Raw genomic sequence first — 19,252 nt, 5'->3', positions numbered from 1 at the left:
AACAGCCACCTCTAATCTCACCCAGAGACAACGCCCCACCCACCAGAGGGATAGGAGTCAGCTCCACCTACCAGTGGGCAGGCACTAGTCCCTCCCATCAGGAAGCCTACAGCAAGCCCCCATACCAACTTCAGCCACAATAAGGGCAGACACCAGAAGTAAGAGAGGCTACAACTCTAGTATCTGTAAAAAGGTCACCACACCAAAAACCTATAAAAATGAAAAGACAGAGAACTATAACTCAGATGAGGGAGAAAGAAAAAACCCCCAGAAAAATAGCTAAGTGATCAGGAGATTCTCAGCCTCCAGGAAAAGGACTTTACACTGTTGATGCTAAAGATGATGTCAGACATTGGAAATAAACTGGAGGCAAAGACAGATAACTTACAGGAAACACTGAGCAAAGAGATACAAGATATAAAACTTAAGAAGAGATGCAAAATACAATAACAGAAATAAAAAATTCATTAGAAGCAGCCAATAGCAGAATACAGGAGGCAGAAGAACAAATAAGTGAGGTGGAGGACAGATTAGTGGAAATTACGGATGCAGAACAGAAAAGAGAGAAAAGATTGAAAACAAATGAAGAGAGTCTCAGAGAACTCTGGGACAATATTAAATGCACCAACATCCATATTATAGGGGTGCCAGAAGGAGAAGAGAGAGAGAAGGGGACAGAAAAAATATTCGAACAGATAATAGCCAAATACTTCCCTAACATGGGAAAGGAACCACTCACTCAAATCCAGGAAGCACAAGTACCATATAAAATAAACTCAAGGAGGAACATCCTGAGACACATATTAATCAAATCGACCAAAATTAAAGATAATCTCATATATATATATATAGACTCTTATATCAAAACTTCAGAGTAACTGCAAAGCAAAAATCTACAATGATATACACACAATAAGAAAAATCAACTCAGGAGTTCCCGTCGTGGTGCAGTGATTAACGAATCCAACTAGGAACCATGAGGTTGCGGGTTCTGTCCCTGCCCTTGCTCAGTGGGTTAACGATCTGGCGTTGCCGTGAGCTGTGGTGTAGGTTGCAGACGCGGCTTGGATCCCGTGTTGCTGTGGCTCTGGCATAGGCCGGTGGCAATGGCTCCGATTCAACCCCTAGCCTGGGAACTTCCATATGCCGCAGGGGCGGCCCAAGAAATAGCAAAAAGACAAAAAAAAAAAAAAAAAAAAGAAAAATCAACTCAAATATAACACTAAAGATAGTCATCAAAATACAAGAGATGAGAACAAGAGAAGAAGGAAACAAAAAAGAGCAACAAAAATAAATCCAAAGCAATTAATAAAATGGCAGTAAGAACATACATTTCATTAATTACTTTAAATATTAATGGACTAAACACCCCAACCAAAAGACTTAGGCTGGCTGAGTGGATACAAAAACAAGACCCATATATATGCTGTCTTCAGGAGACCCACTTCACTTCTAGGGACACATACAAATTAGAAGTGAGAGGATGGAAGAAAATACTTCATGCAAACAGGAATCAAAAGAAAGCTGGAGTAGCAATGCTCATATCAGACAAAATAGACCTTAAAATGAAGACTATTTTAAGAGACAAGGAAGGTAATGACATAATAATCAAAGGATCAATCCAAGAAGAAGATATAACAATTTAAAATATCTACGCACCCAACATAGGTTCACCACCACATATAACAACCTTAAAAGGACAAATTGACAATCACACAATCATAGTGGGGGACTTTACCACCCCACTTATAGCAATGGACAGAACATCTAGACAGAAAATCAATAAGGAAATGAAGGCACTGAATGAAGCATTAGACCAGATGGACTTAATAGACATTTATAGGACATTCCATCCAAAAGCAACAGAATACACATTCTTCTCAAGTGCACATGGAACATTCTCTAAGATTGATCACGTCTTGGGCTACAAATCAAGCCTCAGTAACTTTAAGAAAATTGAAATCATATCAAGCATCTTTTCTGACAACAATGCTGTATGACTGTAAATCAACAAGAAAAAAACTGCAAAAAACACAAACACATGGGGACTAAACAATATGCTACTAAACAACCAATGGATCACTGAAGAAACCAAAGAGGAAATTAAAAAATACCTAGAAGGAAATGACAACAAAGATACGACACTCCAAAACCCATGGGATGCAGCAAAAGCTGTTCTATGAGGAAAGTATATAGCAATCCAAGCCCTCCTCAGGAAACAAGAAAAAGCTCAAATAAACAAAGCTCAAATAAACAAGCTAAAGCAGCTCAAGAGAGAAGAACAGACAAGATCTAAAATTAGTAGAAGGAAAGAAATCAAAGACCAGAGCAGAAATCAATGAAATAGAAATGAAGAAAACCATACAGAAGATCAATGAAACAAAAAGCTGGTTCTTTGAAAAGATCAACAAAATCTATAAACCCTTAGCCAGACTTATCAAGAAAAAAGAGAGGACACAAATCAAGAAAATTAGAAATGAAAAAGGAGAAGTAACAACGGACATCACAGAAATACAAAGGATCATAAGAGACTACTATATGCAACTATATGCCAATAAAAAAGAAAACCTAGAAGAAATGGACAAATTCTTAGAAAAGCACAATCTTCCAGACAAACCAAGATGAAATAGAAAAGATTAATGGACCAATCACAAAAACTGAAATTGAAACTGTGATTAAAAGACTTCCAACAAACAAAAGTCCAGGACCAGATGGCTTCACAGGCGAATTCTATCAAACACTTAGAGAAGAGCTAATACCTATCCTTCTGAAACTATTCCAAAAAAATTGCAGAGGAAGGGATGCTCCCAAACTCATTCTATGAGGCCACCATCACCCTGATATCAAAACCAAAGATACTACAAAAAAAGAAAACTACAGGCCAGTTTCACTGATGAATATTGATGCAAAAATCCTCAGCAAAATACTAGCAAACTGAATCCAACAATACATGAAAAGGATTGTACATAATGATCAAGTGGGATTTATCCAAGGGATGAAAGAGTTCTTCAATATCCACAAATCCATCAGTGTGATACACCACATTAACAAACTGAAGAATAAAAACCATATGATCCTCTCAATAGATGTGGAAATATCCTTTAACAAAATCCAACACCCATTTCCGATAAAAACCCTTCAGAAAGTGGGCATAGCAGGAACCTACCTCAACATAATAAAGGCCATATATGACAAACCCACAGCTAACATCATTCTCAATGATGAAAAGCTGAAAGAATTCCCGCTGAGACCAGGAACAAGACAAGCATGTCTGTTCTCGCCACTACTCTTCAACATAGTTTTGGAAGTCCTAGCCACAGCCATCAGAGAAGTAAAAGAAATAAAAGGAATCTAAATTGGAAAGGAAGAAGTGAAACTATCGCTATTTGCAGATGACATGATACTATACCTAGAGAATCCTAAAGACTCTACCAGAAAACTGTTAGAGCTCATCCATGAATTTGGCAAAGTCGCAGGATACAAAATTAATACACAGAAATTGATGGCATTTCTACATACTTACAATGAAAGATCAGAAAGAGAAATTAGGGAAGCAATCCCGTTTACCATTGCATCCAAAAGAGTAAAATATCTAGGAGTAAACCTACCTAAAGAGGCAAAAGACCTGTGCTCTGAAAACTATAAGACATTAATGAAAGAAATCAAAGATGACACAAATAGTTGGAAAGACACACCATGCTCTTGGATTAGAAGAGTCAGTATTATCAAAATGACTATACTAGCCAAGGCAATCTACAGATTCAATGCAATCCCTATCAAATTACCAAGGACATTTTTCACAGAACTCAAACAAAATATTTTAAAGTTTGTTTGGAAGCCCAAAAGACCCAGAATAGTCAGAGACATCCTGAAAAAGAAAAATGGAGCTAGAGGAATCAGTCTCCCTGACTTCAGACTATACTACAAAGCAAAAGTCATCAAAACCATATGGTACTGGCACAAAGACAGAAATATGGATCAGTGGAACAGAATAGAAAGCCCAGAATTAAACCCATGCACCTAATCTATGGCAAAGGAGGCAAGAATATACAATGGAGAAAGGACAGCTTGTTCAAGAAGTGGTGCTGGGAAAACTGGACAGTCACATGGAAAAGAATGAAATTAGAACACTTCCTAACACCATACAGAAAAATAACTCAAAATGGATTAAAGACCTAAATATAAGACCAGATACTGTAAAACTCTTTCAGGAAAACATAGGCCAGACACTCTCCGACATAAACAACAGCAACATCCTCTCAGATTCACCTCTTAGAGTATTGACAGTAAAAAAAAAAAAATAAATAAACAAATGGGATTTAATTAAACTGAAAAGTTTCTGCACAGCAAAGGAAACCTTAAAAAAAAAAAAAAAAAAAACAAAAAGACAACCCACAGAATGGGAGAAAATCTTTGCAAATGAATCGACTGACAAGGGATTAATCTCCAAAATTTAGAATCACCTCCTACCACTCAATACCAAAAAAACAAATAACCCCATCAAAAAATGGGCAGAGGATCTAAACAAACAATTCTCCCAAGAAGAAATACAGATAGCCAAAAAACACATGAAAAGATGTTCAACATCACTCATCATTAGAAAAATGCAAATAAAAACCACTATGAGGTACCACCTTACACCAGCCAGAATGGCCATCATCAAAAAGTCTACAAACAATAAGTGCTGGAGAGGGTGTGGAGAAAAAGGAACCCTGTTATACTGTTGGTGGGAATGTAAATTGGTGTAACTGCTGTGGAAAACAGTATGGATATTCCTCAGAAAACTAAACATAGAACTCCCATTTGATCCAGCAATCCCACTCCTGGGCATCTACCCAGAGAAAACCATGACTCGCAAAGACACATGTACTCCGATGTTCATTGCAGCACTATTTGCAATAACCAAGACATGGAAACAACCGCAATGTCCATCGACAGAGGAGTGGGTAAAGAAGATGTGGTACATATACACAATGGAATGTTAGCCATCAAAAGGAATGAAATAACAGCATGTTTAGTAACATGGACGGACCTAGAAATTATCATGCTAAGTGAAGTCAGTCAGACAATGAGACACCCACATCAAATGCTACCACTGACATGTGGAATCTGAAAAAAGGACAGAATGAACTTCTTTGCAAAGCAGATACTGACTCACAGACTTTGAAAAACTTTTAGTTTCCAAAGGAGACAGCTTGGGGTTGGGGGATGCACTGGAGGTTTGGGATGGAAATGGTATAAAATTGGGTTGTGATGATCATTGTACAACTATAAATGTAATGAATTCATTGAGTAATTAAAAAGAGAGAGAGAGAGAGAAACCTAAGGAAACTTTTAGGGCTGGTCAGTAGTTCACTGTCTTTATCATGGTGATAATTTCCTAGTTGTATGTGTGTGTCAAAACTTAGCAAATTGTACACTTTAAAAATGTGCAGGAGTTCCCGTTGTGGTGCAGCAGAAATGAATCCAACCAGGAACCATGAGGTTGCAGGTTTGATCCCTGGCCTGGCTTAGTGAGTTATGGATTCAGCATTGCCGTGAGCTGTGGTGTAGGTTGAAGATGCGGCTCGGATCCTGCATTGCTATGGCTGTGATATAGGCTGGCAGCTTTAGCTCAGATTTGGCCCCTAGCCTGGGAACTTCCATATGCCGCGGCTGCAGCCCTAAAAAGAAAAAAAAAAAAAACAAAAAAACCTGCAATTCATCATAGTCAGCCATAACCTCAAAAGTGCTGTAAAAATGTTTAGATTTCTTGTTTCTCCTGAAAAATACAAAGACCTGGCCCTGCCACCTTTAGATGGGGCAGTTGCTCTTACTAACCCTCCCATTTCCCAATTTTTCTTGCACCAGCTGTTAAGGTTACATGCACCTCACTGGCTTCTACAGATATTTGAGTTTGTAGCTCCTATTGAAAAGGTAAATGGGCATGTTGCCTAACAATGACAAAGAAAGAAACATTAGGGAATACCATACATCCCCTGTGTGGCTCTTCCTTTCTTTTTGTATTGCTAATGCCTAACACAAAGGGCAGGTGGTCAGAGCTCAATCCATCCTCTCAAGGAGAACCCATATGGAGCATCGCCCCTTGATGAGCCTTGTTTAGCAGGTAAAGGAGAAGAGAGCCTGGGAGAGTCTAATATGGACAAGGCATTATTCAGACGTGCTGTATTCATCTCAGTTTATTCTTCACACCCCGAGATGATGTTATTATCCCAACATTCCTGATGAGAGGTTAGGAGATAATAATACCTTTTCTATGGGGAAATGTCCTTTCACAAATAAGTAGGATTGATATTTCAATCCAGGACTGTCTGGAAAGCTTGTAATCTTTGCATAAATTTTGAAGGTAAAAAGATTGAAAGGAGACAGTTTTCTAATGGCAAGTCTTTGAAAACAATGACTATACATACACATGATATGTGGTAGGGGGCTGGGGAGAGAAAATGTTTTCATTACAGGGGGAAGAACAGAAGTTGTAAACATTCCACAGAGGCATTTTCTCTAAGGAAAAAACTACTTTCAGTAAGGGAACTGAAATATTTTTGTGAAATGGCTTAATCATTTCCCCTAAACTCTCTTCCTCCTTATCTTTCAGTATTGTGTGCATTTTTGTGTCCACTGCTTAAGTGTAATGATATTGGACAAAAAATATACAGCAAAATCAAGTCATTTCTCCTGAAACTAGATTTTGGAATCAGAGAATACATTAACCAGAAGAGACGTGAGAGATCTGGTAAGTAGCGTTTGAATTTTAGATTCCACACCTGAAATGAGACATCAGCTACCTGTTTATTATGAAATCACCTTTCATTTCATACATACATACATTTCAGGGTGTTTTAACCTTTTACTGTAGAAGTAAATATCTCCCAAAGTAATATAGATTTTTATTCCTTAGGCTTTTATTTTTTTCTCAAGGATACGGTAAATTGACTTTTTAAATCCAAATTGTCAGGGAAGAGAGAAAAGACTTCCGTTATTCTATATTTGGTACTTTGGATCTACTTTCTCTAAATTGTTCTCTTTTGGAGTAGACTTGTGTGAATAATGAATGACACAGGTAGAGCTGTGTGTGACAGCCATGTAAGAGGGGGGTCAGTAGAACAGGGGAAGGAAGAGAAAATATGAAGGAAGACCAGTGTCATCCTTTTTCACTTTTTAACTTGGCCTGTGACTTTACAGATTTTCAAACTAGAGCAAACATCAGCATTGTCTTGAGGAGTTCCCATCGTGGCTCAGCGGTAACGAACCTGACTGGTATCCATAAGGACTCGGGTTCCATCCCTGACCTCGCTCAGGGATCAGGCATTGCCGTGAGCTGTGCTGTAGGTCACAGATGTGGCTCAGATCCTGAGTTGCTGTGGCTGTGGTATAAGATGGCAGCTCCAGCTCTGATTCGACCCCTAGCCTGGGAACTTCCAAGTGCCCTGGGTGCAGCCCTAAAAAAAAAAAAAGCAAAAAGCAAAAAAAAAAAAAATTCTCTGGAGAGCTTATTCAAGCTTAGATTGCAGCCCCCACCCAGAGTTTCTAATTCAGTGGGTCTTGGAGAGGGTCTGGGAACTAAGAGTTTTCCAGTGGTGCTGATGCTGCTGGTCCAGGGGCCACACTGTGAGAGCCGCTGATACAGACTGTTTCCCTTGGAAACCAAATATCTGCAAATATGTGAGGCTTGTTATTGCAAACAATTATATGGAGGCATTGGAGAAGTTGAGAAATGTGGGGTAAGAATATAGAGTGGGTGAAATATACTATGTCTAAGCTGGCCAGGAAACTGAAAGCTTCCAAATTTTTTCTCAACAGAAGCAGATAAAGAAAAAAGTCACAAAGATGACAGTGAATTAGACTTTTCAGCTCTTTGCCCTAAGGTATTTTTCATTTGGTTTTCCGTTTGTTCCTGTGGGGTTTGACTGTAAATTTATCTACATGCACCAAAACCAGTATGATTTTCTTCATCGACTCCTCCTATTTTGCTAAGATGATTGAACAGTTTTGAAAGGAAGATACTCATCTGGTTTTTATTACTGTGACATTTTTGGTGCAAGTTGGATTTTTCCAAAGATTTCCCGCAGAAGTTTGAAATGTGTCCCTTGGTGTTTATGTTAACACAGATTAGCCTCACTGTTGCCGCCAAGGAGTTGTCTGTGTCTGACACGGACGTGTCCGAGGTCTCCTGGACTGACAACGGGACCTTCAACCTTTCAGAAGGATACACTCCACAGACAGACACTTCTGATGGTAGGCTCACACTTTTAGATGCTCTTGTTTTTTGAAAAATCCCATATTCCCGATTTATCCCTCCCCTACTTTCCCCATTGGTAGCCATAAGTTTGTTCTCTCATTCTGTGAGTCTGTTTGTGTTTTGTAAAGTTCATTTGTACTGTTTTTTTAAGATGCCACATATAAGTGATGTCATATAACATTTGTCTTTATATGCTCTTATTTTTATTATTATAAGCGCATGCAAAAGTATTTAGCTGCCGAAGGGACAAACAAAATATGGTACATCACCCAATGGAGCATCACTTGGTAGAAAAACGAAGTATTAACACTTGTTACAAGATGGATGAACTTTGAACACCTTGTGCTAAATGCAAGAAGCCAGACACACAAGTGTCATATTGTGTAACTCCTTTTATATGAAATGTCCAGAATAGGCAAATCTGTATGGACAGAAAGTAGATTAGTGACTGCCAGAGGCAGTGGTGGGATATTGTATAGCTTTGTGAATATGTTAAAAAACTACTTCATTGTATGCTGTACAAGGGTTCATTTTATTGTCTATGAATTATATCCCCAAAGCTATCATTTTTTTAAGAGGATGAGAAAACAAATCTAAGCCAGTGTCCAAATCTGCCTTTATTACAAAAACAAATAAATAATTGACAGCGAGGAGTTCCCGCTGTGAAGCAGTGGGTTAAGAATCTGACTGCAGCTGCTCAGGTTGCAAGCTGACATTAAGATGGTTAAATAGTAGTAAGTGATGAGACGTGTTTTTGTGCCCAAGAAGAACGCTAAGGCCATGGCGTGTTTGTGTGCTTGTGGAGAAGGAATGTCCCAGATTTGGAAGGGGTCTGATATGTGGTTAAGGTGATTGAAGCTGAGCTAGGAGGCTAGATGAATGCCAAGGTTATCCAGAAGATTCCACTTAAAACTGGGGCTCTTGTGTCAAACTCCTTGTGGTGCCTGAGCATGAACTTCTGTTCTGCCTTTCACAGATCTTGACCGACCTAGTGAGGAAGTTTTCTCTCGAGACCTTTCAGATTTTCCATCTCTAGAAAATGGCATGGGAACAAATGATGAGGATGAATTAAGCCTTGGCTTGCCCACTGAGCTCAAGAGAAAAAAGGAACAGTTGGACAGCGGTCCCAGACCAAGCAAAGAGAGGCACTCAGCCGCTGGTCTCACCCTTCCTCTGAGCAGTGACCAAACCTTCCACTTGATGAGCAACCTGGCCGGGAATGTCATCACCGCTGCAGTGACGGCCGCCATCAAAGACCAGTTAGAGGGCGCGCAGCAAGTGCTGACGCAGGCTGCACCCAGCCTGGGGGAGGACACAGACACTGAGGAAGGGGATGACTTTGAACTCCTTGACCAGTCAGAGCTCGATCAGATTGAGAGTGAACTGGGACTTTCACAAGACCAGGAAGCGGAAACACAGCAAAATAAGAAGTCTTCAGGCTTCCTTTCAAATCTACTCGGAGGCCATTAGTCTGGGAATCAGCTTGTATCACAGAGCACAGATAAACTACCAAAAAATTTCAAACAAGCAAAAAAAAGAAAAAAGACAAAAAAAAGAAAAAAAATCTTTTTGAACTGTGAGCTTTACTGATTACTTTAGAATTTTTTGGTCTCCCCCCCCCCTTCTGCAGTGAATTAATTGGATATATATCAGCTGACACGGATAGATTGATATTTCTGATAGTTATTTTTATGTAAGGAGCATGGAAATGAACTTTATATATGTGTGTGTATATATATGTACTTACTGTGTTGTCAGAGTTGAATGATAGAGGTTGTTTTTAAAGCAAAAAGAAAACACCTAATTATTGAGATCCTCCCATAAGTATTCCTTATTTTTTCTTCACAGTTTTTCAAGCATGCAAAAACAGTTTATTGTAACTCATTGAAATATTAACAATTAATTGCGAATACATGCTATATCGGCTCCTTTGTTCCTAATACCAGAGAAAAATTGTGGTAGATTTTGACGTAAAAAGACAAAAATTATCATCAAGTTCTCTTTGGCTGAAAGATTTGGAAGATACTCTTAAATTTAATTTGCTAGGAAAACATTTAAAAGTATATCTAACTCCTTTGGGTAGGCGGATACATTTCCATGTCATTTCTGCAGTTATAGACTTTGAGCTTCCGTGTCAATGGCATGCTCCATTGACTGCCAGCTCTCGTCTTGCAGTGGGTGATATTAACCCATAGAAGGCAAGTAATTCTATCTCACGTAGACGGAAGTTTTGGTATAAACAGAGATGGGGCCGTGCTGTTCAGTTGTCATCTATTTGTAATAGGGATGTTGTGAGTACCTGCCTAGAACTAGGTTCAACCCTCACCTTTCATATTATGGGAAAATGTCTCTTAAAGTTGTGAAACTAGTTCCTGGTATGTTCTATGAGTGTCATCAGCAGTAGAGAAACAGTAACTGTTTTCATAGTCTGTATCCATTCTCCTGCAGGGGAGCAACTTGCCTGGCTTTCAGGTGCATTTCTTTGCCATTGAAATCTAAATCTGTCATCTGTTTCTTCTGAGGAAGCTAGAACTTATTTTTCCTTTATGTTAAACTTTCTTGGTCACTTTTAAATAACCAAATTTGACTTAGGTTTTGAACAAAAGACTAAAGAGCAGAAATCAAACTAATTTTTGTGTTTGTGATAGAAACTTTTAATAGCCTTGAGGGACCATGTCAGCCACTACCAACCATCCCTTCAATCTTCAGGTACAGCTGGCATTTTGACAGAGGCATGCTGACATCTGAGACCCTCAGAAAGGAAGGATAATCCAAGAACATAGGAATCTGTGACCCCTCCCTTTACTTTATCCCTTTCCTTAACTGTCTAAAGACTAGTCAGATGGGTCGTCTGACATTTTAATGTAGCATCTCATATTTATTTTTTCTTTCTGAGGTATTAAAACATCTAGACTGAATTTTGCCAAATGTTAAAGGGAGAGAAGTTACTGAAGGCTCTGCATACTTGCTTTTTGTGATTGACGATGCTTCTGTGTCATTAGTGCCTCATGACTGTGTTTGATGTCCTTTATTGATATGAAGTGAGTCTGTGCCTTCATCATCTTGCCCATTTTGGTACAAATGAAAAACCTGGTGTTAGATCTATGAACTGTATGGGTTCGGGAGGAACATACCTGAATTCTATTCAGTAAGAGTTTCTGGACATGAAGAAAAAATACAGTCACATATTTATAAAATAGTTTGTTCCCAGGTTTATTTTTTTTTACGCGTATATTTCTTCATTTAAAAAATATTCCTGGCCATGTTGTTCCATCGTGGTGCAGTGGAAACGAATCTGACTAGGAACCATGAGGTTGCCGGTTTGATCCCTGGTCTCGCTCAGTGGATCCGGTTTTGCCATGAGCTGTGGTGTAAGTCACAGATGTGGCTCAGATCTAGCGTGGCTGTGGCTGTGGTGTAGGCCAGTAGCTACAGCTCCGATTGGACCCCTAGCCTGGGAACCTCCATATGCCGCGGTGCGGCCCTAAAACAACAAACAAACAAAAAATCCCTGGCCATGAAGTCAGAAAGTTTAAAGATTTTTTCAATTTCTTCACTGAGGAGACAACAAGAATTAGACAATTCAGGAGTTCCCGTCGTGGCGGAGGTTCCCATGGCATATGGGAACCTCCATATGCCATGGGAGCGGCCCAAGAAATAGCAAAAAAGACTAAATAAATAAATAAATAAATAAATAAAAGTGAAGGAGAAATAGAGCCCTTCTCAAAAAAAAAAAAAAAAAAAAAAAAAGGAATTAGACAATTCAAGTTATTAAAGAATGCATTACAGGAGGAGTTCCCGTCGTGGCGCAGTGGCTAATGAATCCGACTAAGAACCATGAGTTTGCGGGTTCGGTCCCTGGCCTTGTTCAGTGGGTTAAAGGATCTGGTGTTGCCGTGAGCTGTGGTGTAGGTTGCAGACGCGGCTCAGATCCCACGTTGCTGTGGCTCTGGTGTAGGCTGGTGGCTACAGCTCCGATTAGACCCCTAGCTTGGGAACCTCCATATGCTGTGGGAGCGGCCCAAGAAATGGCAAAAAGACAAAAAAAAAAAAAAAAAAAAAAAAAAAAAAAGAATGCATTACAGGAGTTCCCATTGTGGCGCAAAGGAAATGAATCTGACTAGGAACCATGAGGTTGCAGATTTGATCTCTGGCCTCACTCAGTGGGTTAAAGATCTGGCGTGGCTGTGATCTGTGGTGTATGTCACAGATTCAGCTCAGATCCTGAGTTGCTGTGGCTGTGGTGTAGGCCGGCAGCTGTAGCTCCGATTGGACCCCTAGCCTGGGAATCTCCATATGCCAAAGGTGCAACCCTAAAAAGCAAAGAAAAAAAAGAAAAAAAAAAAAGAATGTATTATAAGTCACTGGACAAACTTACAAGGAGATAAACTCAAAGAGCTGATGGTCTGAACAATAAAGCCAGACCCAAGTGTTACAAACTATAAATTAAAAGGAGTTTGGGGATGAAGAGGTCAGTAAAGTGGAAAAATGTGTTGCCAGCCCTAAGGAGAAAACACATCAGCTCTCTGTGGACACTAGCATTATAACCACACATGGACTTCATTAGTCTTTGTTCAAGCATATATGTGATTATAAATTTACACAGTGCAATAATGGTACTTAATGCTATGAAACATAGAGCTGTCAAGGGAAGTTATTTTCTGTGTGTGTATGTGTGTGTGTGTATGTGTGTTTTGGGGGACATTATATATAGTCCTGTTTCTGGTTTTCTGATGTACTAGCAATAAACCCTGTGATTGATTCAGTACAGTGGGAAACTACAGATCCCTTATCACGAGAATTTATGTGGTTATTAAAATGTGAAGCATGGATTTTTTTTGCTAAATTATAGAGGCATTGCCAAAAGATGTTTTGTTCACTTCCTGTAGAAAATGCTGAGCAAATCCATATAATAGGAAAAGCATATCATGATGAAGGCAATGTCTCTGAACTGTATTTTTGTGTATTATTCCTTCTTTTCCACTGCAGCATTTAAGTAAGGGTGGGTTGTCAGATTTACAAGTTCTGGTTCTGATACTAATGTTATGGCCCTAAGACAATGTCAGGTAATGTCAGGTCACATAACATCCCCATGCACCTGGATCTGAAACAATAAAGCAGGGCTCAAGTTCAAGCCGGTTTTGGAAGGTCAATCCAGGCCTAAAGGAATGTTTATATTCTCATTCTGAAACATCTTTCCTTTTTTTTTTTTAACCTTAAAAATCTTCAGAAGTGATTTACTAGAACCTGTTTCAGATTTCCTCACATGGCTCAGCAGAAATGAATCTGACTAGTATCCATGAGGATGCAGGTTTGATCCCTGGCCTCACTCAGTGTGTTAAGGATCCTGTGTTGCCATGAGCTGTGGTGTAGGTCGAAGATGTGGCTCAGATCTAGCGTGGCTGTGGCTGTGGTGAAGGCCAGGATCTACAGTTCCGATTTGACCCCTAGCCTGGGAACCTCCATATACCACACGTTCAGCCCTTAGAAAGACAACAAACAAACAAAAAAAGTGCCTCCTTCCCAGTTTAGTAGACTATAGGGAAAAGCAAGAGGTTTGGTAGTTGGCAAATGGCCTCAAAATATTTAGGCATCTCACTCATGTTTGAAATAAATGCAACTTTCTTCCTTTTTAAAGAGTGGCAAGTGCCAGCATACTACTGATTTTAGGCCAGAAGCAAATCTACTGGCCTAAAATCAGAAAAAAGCTGTTTAAAAGTTTTTCTTTTCTGGAGTTCCCACTGTGGTACAGAGGAAACAAATCCAACTAGGAACCCCCATGAAGTTACAGGATGGATCCCTGGCCTCACTCGGTGGTTAAGGATCTGGCATTGCCATGAGCTGTGGTGTAGGTCGCAGACACAGCTCAGATCTGGCATTGCTATGGCTGTGGCATAGGCCAGCAGTTACAGCTCTGATTTGACCCCTGGGAACGTGGAAACCTCCATATGCCACTGAGGCAGCCCTAAAACAAAAATAAGCAAAAGAAAAAAAAGTTTTTATTTTCTGTTTATAACTTAGGTTGATGTAGTTCTCTACACTGCTCTGGCTATGTTAGTTACAAGATAGGAAATTATTTTGAAAACCCTTACCGAACTATTGCTGTCATAGATCATGTGTATCATGATGAAGGCAAAGTCTCTGAACTGTATTTTTGTGTATTATTCCTCCTTTTCCACTGCAGCATTTAAGTAAGAGTGGGGATGCCAGATTTACAAGTTCTGGTTCTGATGTTAATGTTATGGCCCTAAGACAATGTCGGGTCACATAACATCCCCATACCACCACCTCGGTTTCCCCAGACATGAAATTAAGAAGCTGTTCTTGTGGTTGTGTGGCTCAGTGGGTTAAGAACCACACATCCATGAGGATGCAGGTTTGATCCCTGGCCTTGCTCAGTGGGTTAAGGATCTGGTGTTGCTGCAAGCTTTGGCGGAGGTCACAGATGCAACTTGGATCCGGTGTTCCTGTGGCTGTGGTATAGGCCCTAGCTGCAGCTTTGATTTGACCCCTAGCCCAGGGACTTCCATATGCTGCAGGTGTGGCTGTAAAAAAGATAAAGAAATTTTTTTAAAGTTAAATTAGGAAGCTAATTCCTATTCTCTCACACACGAATGTTTTGAGAGTGAATGGAAAAAGAAAGTGTCTGAAGCATTTTCAGGGGAAAAAAACCTGCATAAAACCGAGATAGTGATTTTTTTTTTAACCTTTTTTAGCTAAGCCATCTTTTTAAACATTAAAGAAAAGTTAGTCAACAAGTACCTACTTACCAAAAAACTGACTTTCTTTTAATGGGTCTAGCATGATATTGGCCTCTTAATCCAGTAAGTCCCGTGGAATAAGAGGATGGAAAGTGTCACGAAATTATTATTTCATCTGACTCTGAAACGTGCGGAAAGCTCTAAATTAGTCGTTTTGAATGACTCTAACACAGACTCACCATGGGCCCTGAGTCATCGAACATATCTGTAACTGTTTCTTTCATCTATAAAATTAAGATAAAGCACCTACCTCCTAATATGTTATAAGGATTCAATGTCTATGACTGGTGTTGGCAAACTACCACCTGTGGGCCAGTCTGGCCTGCCACGTGTTTTTATGGAATACCAGCAAATTTATATTTTTAAATAGTTCCAAAAAAAAAAGAGAATGTTCCAGGAGTTCTTGTCGTAGCTCAGCAGAAATGAATCCAACTAGGAACCATGAGGTTGCAGGTTCAGTCAGTCTCTGGACTCGCTTAGTGGGTTGAGGATCTGGCATTGCCATGAGCTTCGGTATGGGTCGCAAACGTGGCTCAGATCTGATGTTGCTGTTGCTATGGTGTAGGCTGACAGCTGGAGCTCTGATGAGACCCCTGGCCTGGGAACCTCCATATGCCAAGAGTGAGGCCCTGAAAAAAAAGCAAAAAAAAAAAAAAGAATATTTCATGACATAGGAAAAATATATGAAATTCAAAATTCAGCATCCATAAATAATGTTTTATTAGAAAAGGGCCACGCTCATTTATGTACTGTCTGTGCCTGCTTTTATGCTGAAACAGAAAAGTTGAAAAATTGTGATGAGACCATTGGCTTACAAAATCTAGAATATTTACTCTCTTCTTTTATAGGAAAAGTTTGCCAATCCTTGGTCTACTACATAGAAATCAATGAATTACACAGTTTGCATTATATGACATCCTCATGGCTCTACAATTAAGTAGTATTAAGAGTCTTTCAGAAGGACAGAGTCAAATAAATTGTGCAGAGTCACATAACTACTATGAAAATCAGTTTGACCCCAAAGACTATTATTCCCTTTCTAATATGTCACATGGAGTTCCCGTTGTGGCTCAGTGGTTAACAAATCTGACTGGGAACCTTGAGGTTGTGGGTTTGATCCCTGGCCTCGCTCAGTAGGTTAAGGATTTGGCATTGCTAGGAGCTGAGGTGTAGGTCACAGGCATGGCTCAAATCCCGTGTTGCTATGGCTCCAGCGTAGGCCAGCGGCTCCAGCTCTGATTAGACCCTTAGCCTGGGAACTTCCATATGCCATAGGTGTGGCCCTAGAAAAGACAAACAAACAAACAAACAAAAAAAACCCCAAAAACTAATATGTCACATTACCTAGTATTTTTTGTTTTTTAAAAAATACATTAAGAATACTCATAATAGTTTAACAGAACTTCAATAACTTTTTTGTTGTGGTTGTTGTTGTCTGTTTGCTATTTCTTTGGGCTGCTCCCGAGGCATATGGAGGTTCCCAGGCTAGGGGTCAAATCGGAGCTGTAGCCCCCGGCCTTCGCCAGAGCCACAGCAACGCGGGATCCGAGCCGCATCTTCGACCTACACCACAGCTCACGGCAACGCCGGATCGTTAACCCACTGAGCAAGGGCAGGGACCGAACCTGCAACCTCATGGTTCCTAGTCGGATTCATTAACCACTGCGCCACGACGGGAACTCCTCAATAACTATTAAAGACTGATTTTTAGAATAATCTTTTTTCAAAGAATCCACAAACCAGCTATTTTAAATGCTGCAATAACCAGATTCTGCTATAAATCTCAATCCCTTATTAATTTAAGAAAATCTGCATATCTAGATATTTAAAAACTAAGAGGTAGTAAAATGTTTTATAAGTTGTTTATTAAAAGTCATAAAGGTCTACTTAACATTTCTGTGACATAGAATCCATAGAAGTTGTACACCATTTTGTAAATGTATGTTTTCTACTCTTTTTTTTTTTTTTTTGCTTTTTAAGGCTACACCCAAGGCATATGGAGGGTCCCAGGCTAGGGGTCCAATCGGAGCTACAGCTGCTGGACTACACCATAGCCACAGCAATACAGGATCCAAGCCACATCTGTGACCCACACCACAGCTCATGGCAACACTGGATCCCTAACCTGCTGAGTGAGGCCAGGGATTGAACTAGCATTCTCATGTATCCTAGTCAGGTTTGTGAACTGCTGAGCCAAGAAGGGCACTCTGTGCAGTCAGATTCTTAACCCACAGTGCCACAGCAGGAACTCCTGTTTTCTGTTGTATATTACCCCCAAAAAGTTAACTTCAACTAACCCAATTGCTTTTATACTTTTCCCTTTAAAACTCAAGTTGCCACTGCAATATAGAAATTAAGAAAATAGTATGAATTGACTTGAAAGCGACCTCATTACCTTTTATCTGAAATTGTGTAATTATCAAAGATCACTATTCCAGTGTCATCCAAACTGAAAAAGAACATTATTGTAGGTACTATCAGTGTGCACAGGAACTTCAGTATTAGCAATTAAGTGAATTATTTTAAGGGCTATATCACAGTATCCAGAAGGAATGCCAATCTCCAAAATTTCCAAATCTAAAATATTTTTTCACAGGCAGATTCAGTTTAAATTCTTTGGAAGAGTGATTAATTTGGTACTAAACATTCTTGATAGTATTGTCAGTAGAGGTTAAACACATTAACATAACACTGTAGATATGCATGGAGAAATTTAACTCAAAGGTCTCCTGCAGTGGGCTTGCAATTACCAAGGACCTACTGGCCATAGTCCTCTCCTTTCCGAAATTTCTCCATTCAGTTCTAGGTACTGCTGCTGGATCTATTCCAGAACCAGTTCTGTTTCTGCTGCATAAAACCCAAAACACTCTCGGAGTCCCTACTGTTTACCAACTGAAAAAATGAATAGGAAACTCTGGAATTCAACTTTTTACTCAGGGATACCTTAATACTGCCTAGTCCTCTCTTCCCTTCTTTAGCTGCATCTTTTGCTTCACACACACTAGACTGATACTCTTCCTAAATATGTTCCTTATTTTCCTCCGTCCACAGTATCTCTTCCACATGCCCTAGCCCCCCTTTCCCCTTGTAGATGAGGTCTTTGTTGTTCCCCCTCCTTCAGGACCCATCTGAAATGTTACCTCTTTAATGAAAACATTTCTCATCTCCCTAATTGATGACATTTTTATGCTCTAAATACCTACTGCCCCTTTCTTTGTATTTCGTTATACTAGACCCCATCTCTATTCTATTAGTTAATTGTGTATCTCTTACCATCCTTAACAAGACAGAAGAACCTCCTTGAAGACAGGGGTGTTTTTGGAGTTCCCATTGTGGTGTAGTGGAAACAAATCTGACTAGGAATCATAAGGTTGCAGGCTTGATCCCTGGCCTCGCTCAGTGGGTTAAGGATCCAGCATTGCCATGAGCTGTGGTGTGGGTTTCAGTTGAGGCTCAGATCTGGCATTGCTGTGGCTCTGGCGTAGGCCGGCAGCAACAGCTCCAATTAAGACTCCTAGCCTGGGAACCTCCATATGCCGTGGGTGCGGCTCTAAAAAGACAAAAAAATAAAATAAAGACAGGGGTGTTTTCATTTAGAGCCATTAGGATATTATATAAGGTAGTATTGTGATTTATAATAAAATATAGATAATTGATCCTTGTCCCATTTCTGGCACAGAGCCCCCCAAACCCTTGGAAGATCTTAAGTGATGAGTGTGACAAAGGTATCTTTTCTTATGTTGGTGAGGTGAATTTTGGAAAGCCTGGAGGTAGCCTAGCTGAGAAGGTGTCACAAAAACTCCAGGGGGACAGAAGCTCCTGTTTGGCACCTTCCTGACCTCACCCTATGTATCTCTTCATCTGGCTGTTCATTTACTTCGTTTAACTTCTTTTGCAATAAACTGGTAATCTAGTAAGTAAAAACATTCCCAGATTTCTGCAAGCTGCTCTAGTGATCAAACCTGGATGGTGGCGGGGATACATGGGAACCTCTGATTTATAGCCAGGCTGTGAGAAGCACAGGTAACAACCTGGTCTGGGCTTGGCTTCTGAAGTGGGGCCAGTCTTGTAGGACTGAGCACTTAACCTATGGGATCTGACATCATCTCCAGGGTGGATAGTGTCAAGATGCATTGAACTGGAAGCTGGTGTTGGAGAATTGTTTGGTAGTCTAGAAATAACACATATTCCTGGCGACAGATAGCATGGGGAGAGGCTGTAGGAGATATTAAAAACCAGACAAAGTAACATA

General features: G+C 39.9%; 1 protein-coding gene across 3 annotated transcripts in view; it reads left to right on the top strand.

The window, feature by feature from the left end:
* Positions 1-11,438, top strand: part of RETREG1 (reticulophagy regulator 1) — a 152,969-nt gene extending 141,531 nt beyond the window's left edge. For 2 of the 3 annotated variants that reach the window (XM_003483804.4, XM_005672396.3), the window contains 4 exons: positions 6,596-6,733; positions 7,801-7,865; positions 8,109-8,235; positions 9,216-11,438. In XM_003483804.4, the coding sequence (XP_003483852.1) occupies positions 6,596-6,733; positions 7,801-7,865; positions 8,109-8,235; positions 9,216-9,709 (824 nt within the window). In that variant the 3' untranslated portion in view covers positions 9,710-11,438. The remainder of the gene's footprint in view (positions 1-6,595; positions 6,734-7,800; positions 7,866-8,108; positions 8,236-9,215) is intronic. The other variant, XM_003359728.5, reaches the window with a different exon arrangement.

The sequence above is a fragment of the Sus scrofa genome, chromosome 16 (assembly GCF_000003025.6).
Source record: "Sus scrofa isolate TJ Tabasco breed Duroc chromosome 16, Sscrofa11.1, whole genome shotgun sequence".
In the NCBI taxonomy this organism is placed as follows: Eukaryota; Metazoa; Chordata; class Mammalia; order Artiodactyla; family Suidae; genus Sus; species Sus scrofa.
The sequence above is the reverse complement of the archived record's forward strand: the minus strand, read 5'-3'. Positions and strand labels throughout refer to the sequence as shown.